At 35.6% G+C, this 5088-nt stretch overlaps 1 protein-coding gene across 1 annotated transcript; it reads right to left on the reverse strand.

Moving 5' to 3' along the window:
• Positions 1-3362: 3362 nt before the first annotated feature.
• LOC145259644 (uncharacterized) lies at positions 3363-4079 on the reverse strand. Its single transcript, XM_080117301.1, has one exon. It carries the CDS (start codon positions 4077-4079, stop codon positions 3363-3365), a length of 717 nt encoding a protein of 238 aa, XP_079973427.1.
• Positions 4080-5088: the final 1009 nt, after the last annotated feature.

Raw genomic sequence — 5088 nt, forward strand, 5'->3', positions numbered from 1 at the left:
AGGTAAGCACAAAGCACTGACAAGTGACAACAACAGCACACCTGAGCGGAGTGGTGATACCAATGAGTGCCCTCTGCCAAAACTTGGATAGCGTGCATGAGCTGCAACCATCGACAAAACCCAAGGTTACAAGCAGGGACCCCAAAGTCAGTCCCTAAACCATTATTAAAAAAGAAAAAAGAATGAAAAAACAAATATCAAAAGCGCAAATATTTTTCTGATTGTTTTATGATTTGTGAGAAAGAGAAAATGAACAAGTAGTTTAAAGGGTGTATGAGCTCTCCTTTGATAGTGAACTGAGCATGGTTATCTTTCCTTAGTTGCATGCACATAGGTTAAGTCATAGAGAAGTACCGAAAATGAAAAAAAAGGAACACATGTTTTGCATGCACATGGCCATTTGTAGAGAAAAACTGAAAATAAAGGAAAACAAGAAACTGTTTTGCATGTACGTGATTTAGTCACCTCAATAGTAAAGTGAAAAAAAAGTTTATCAATTGAAAAAATGCATGTGTAGGCGAATATAAAAATCCATGACTCGTGAGCTGTGGAAGCTTATAATTTCATGGATTCATGTTTAGTTATTGAATGAGTGCCATTTTCTCTGATGATAAGAACTATGCACGCATACATACTACATTATAATATATACAGCAGTACAACCAGAACCATTGGACCAGAACATTTTTGCATGCTGAATGGACAATTTTTGTCAGTTGCTTTTTATTGACCGATTGTAGAATTACTAGTTTCGGGGCAGGCTTTTGGTGCAGGTCACATATATGCCAATTATGACTAATTGACAAGTGAAAGGAAGGGGCGGATATGACGAGATCCCTGGCGACACCAGATGATCTTGCTTTTCAAATAGAGGAAGAGAAGATGGGAGAGGATGAGGTATGGTTAGGGGGCCATGCTGACACTTGGTCAAGGGAAAACAGATGTTTATGAGATTCCTGTCCACCAGAAAAGAGTAAATATTTCAATGAGAAAAAAAATAAATAAATATGATAATAGATAATAGTTGTTCTTAAGCGGTTTTAATTTCCATTTTGTACTTATGTAGCGATAGGAAGAGGTAAAAATGTCCAGAAGAAATAAAATATTTCAATGGGAAATAAATAGTTATCGCTTATCACATCAGTGCCGGGGTGGGGTTTTTAAGAGAAAGACAAACGAGAATTGTTCCTATATCACGACTGTTATACATCTATTACCAACGGAAAGGTTGTTTTTAAAATCTCTGTTGAGCGAGATGAAGAATGGGGGTCAAGAGAAGGGGTCACCGCCAGGCATTGTTCGACCTGTGGTGACTAATCATGCCTAATTGGTAATAAGCAAAAACCTCAGTGCAGGTGGGGGTTGAGGTCTGGTAGAGATAAGCTCTAAAAGAAAGAATAACTCCAGAAAGGTGGAAGGGGAATTTCCGATTTGATAAAAACGATTGGCTTTTTAGAGTTAGAGTCCTTTTTTTACTAGCTGGCATCGAGGTGTCCACATCGCTTTCACCCCGCCTGGGGGGGGGGGGGTAAAACATCCATAAGAGCTAAGTTGAAAAGCTCTTGTTCTTAGCTGGGAAATTAATTAGAGGAACTTAAGTTATACAACCTGCACCATGAAGCTCGGATCAAAGAACTCGACTTTAAACAAGTGTAGAACGATTTTTGAATAATTATTTTGTTGGTTTTTACGAAAATGAACCAGAGGTTTTCTTTCTTTCTCGATTGCCGGCCTGAATGAAGATGCAGTTTATTTCAGGTATGCCCTGACGCCAGATGATGAAAGTGATAGACTGGATCCAGCACAAAGCCAGAGTGACGACCGAAATCGACAATGTTGCCACACGGACTTAGGGTCATGCACATTTCGCATGCCCTGAGCAGCAGAAAGATATTTTCCAGTGACCAGTGAGAGTCTGGTCACCCTTGAGGGGTCCACCACTAGATAAGTAAGAATGTAGCCCTGCTGGTTTGCATCTATTGTCCTGTGAGCTGGGAGCGACGAACATGGCCAAGAGTACATGACAAGTATGCTCCCGTGAACCAGGATAGCGATGGATGCGGCCCGGCCCTCGGACAAGAGAGGGTGTTAGGATTATAAATTTTCTCACAAATAAATCAACTTTGACCTGTTGACAACATATTTTTTTTTACTGTGTACGTTTTCAGCGGCCTGGCCTAATTTCTTTTTTGCGCTTTAAATTATCCTAATAAACAATTGTTAATACTTTCTGCATTTTTTCGTTCATTTCTGTATTACGTTTAAGTTATTTTAACGCAATTTTCTTACAAGTAAATCTACTATTTTATAATGTATTGTTTTACTGTGTACGTTGTCAGCGACCCAATTTTTTTTTCCACGTTTAAATTAAAAGATATTTCAAAATTTGAATTTAACTTTAAGTATTATGGTATCTGTTCAGTGCACATTTACCTATAAGTATGGCAAACCACTTATAATTCAGTGGCTGTTTTTTTTTTTCAAGATTAAACAATTATAAACAGAACGACTCATAGAAATCTATCTATATTCTTTTTTCATTTTAATATACTTTCATAGAAATGTTTCTGTTATGTTACAAAAAACTATTTTCTTTACGTCACAAGTGTTACGCTCATACATGAATTCCATAGCTAATATAACATACTGACCCAACGGGTCACGGGTAGTCTAGTATATATATAATGTTTTTGTTTAACAAAGTTATAAAAACAAATATTTCTTATATGGCTAAAGCTACCGATATATTATTTTTAACATGATTCCAGACATATACTCAAAATGCATATTTAAAAAAAAAAAAATTTGGAGTGAAAAATGCCATTTATGGATTGTTAGGGTAGTGGAATAGTTTTTGTAAATAAAATGAACTACTGGCATTGCATGTAGTAGGCCTGTTGGCTTGTTAAGCCTTATAGGAGGGATGCTATTCCATAATGAATAGACGTTCATTTTGTTTTAATAATAATAATAATAATAATAATAATAATAATAATAATAATAATCATAACAACAACAACAACAACAACAACAATAACAATAATAATAATGATAATCATAATAATAATAATAATAATAAAAGTTTTATAAAAGATAATCAAATGAACAATTCAAGACATATACACAATAAAATAGTTTCAAAACAAACATAACATATAAAGTATTATTTTATATTTTAAACAATGAACAACAGAAAGTTTCAAGATATATACACCCAAAGAAAATTTAAAAAGATACATAACATATAAAGTGAAAAATCCATTTCTTTTACAAAACAAAAGAACATTAATGGAAGGAATGCTTCCTCATAATACTAACTTAGAACATTTGTATTCACAATATTTTTAGCAAAAGGTGCATTCTTAAGGAACACTTTCACATTTTCTTTTCTCCTCCCTCTGCTTGGTGCTACATATAATTGCCTGTGCTGAAATACCGGCATCTCTAAGTAAATCAAAACATTGTCCATTGTTTGCCCTTGGCAAAACATGACTGAGCATGCGTTGTAGTGGTATTCCGTCATTTTCTGATAATATAAATTTTACTCTTGGTATGAGGACTATTTCATCTTTAAATTCAGATGTAATAGTTTTGCCTACTAATAAATTTTTATGCAACTCCTCAATTATCAATCGTGTACCGTTGCACAGACGTGGAGAATCCAAGTTTCTCATCATAATAATAGAAGACCCTTTTTTCATCTCCAGTTTATGAGGTGGTAAGCCTGACATCTCCAAAGAGTCGAGATACTCTATAGAGAAATGAGTTGCGTTTGTGCCATCACATACAGAATTGAATGAACAATATTCCTTCATGTTTCCAGGGAAAAGTCTGATGCAGATGGAATTGATGTTTCTAACAGATTCGTTCACTGGCGCTAAAACACAATTTTTAGAAAAGAGTTCAGCAGAATTCTCAAATGAAGGATATATGAAATCAATACTGTCTTCGATTCTCCTAAAAGGTAAAACCATATCTTTGGGGAGTTCAGTTTCACCGTTGTTATTCTTCTGGAGTTTATCTTCTCCAACATCTATTAAAAATCGTGAATACATAAGTCCATCTTCATCAACACGCATGTTATTTTTCAAATCAAATTTCCTCAACTTGTGCCACAATTAGGATTTTTTTATGCAAGCATTTTCAACATCTGCATCATTGCCTCTTTTCACTACAGGAAGTCACTACTGCAGACGGTTAAAATCCCCCCAAAAGGAGCATTATTTTTGCAAACATCCTGCAGAGTTCGATCCACTGCTCCAAAGCTCTCTCTCCTCATCATTGAACACTCGTCCCACACAATAATCTTGGTATTTCTGAGCAAATTTGCAGTGTCTGAATTTTTGGCAATATTACATAGATCATTATCTTTGATAGTAAGAGGAATTTTGAACCTTGAATGTGCTGTTCTCCCTCCAGGCATCAATGTTGCGGCTATACCAGATGATGCCACAGAAAGGGCAATATCATCACTGCTTCTCACTTTAGCAAGAATTAGGTTGTTGAGAAAGGTTTTTCCTGTGCCTCCTGGAGCATCTATAAAGATCAATTTTCCAATATCTCTGTTTAAGCAGTCACAAATAAATTCATACACATTCCTTTGTTTAGGACTCAACAAAGGTTCCTTTTCTTCCACAAACTCTCTTTGCTCATCTGTGTTGTACTGCTGTTCAAAGAGGAAATCTGTGTTGTTGACAACGTGATGAACATGTAGGTTTTGTGGTGCTGGTAAGTTGAACTGCTGCAGATTTTTACCAAATGTGTCAAGCTTTTCTTGCAGATATAAGAGGGCTTGATTATAATGCTTTCCATTTATTAATAAGGTATGATCATACAATGTTCTTTGCTCCAGATGATGGAAATCCTCTGACATTGAGTCCTTAAATCTTTCCCAAAGATCAATTGAGTTGTTGATTTCACAATTCACAAGGAGCACAACAAATAAATTTCTCATGACTCGTGGAAATCTTGTTCTTTCTGCCTCTTCCATCGTGTGCTGCCAGTGAGCATCATCATACAGCAATCCTTTCTCTCTGCATGCATCTTTGAATGAAGGCAATATTACACCATGGACTGTTTTCAGTTCAT

The sequence above is a fragment of the Euprymna scolopes genome, chromosome 35 (genome assembly GCF_053919585.1).
Source record: "Euprymna scolopes isolate OS-2025 chromosome 35, ASM5391958v1, whole genome shotgun sequence".
In the NCBI taxonomy this organism is placed as follows: domain Eukaryota; kingdom Metazoa; phylum Mollusca; class Cephalopoda; order Sepiida; family Sepiolidae; genus Euprymna; species Euprymna scolopes.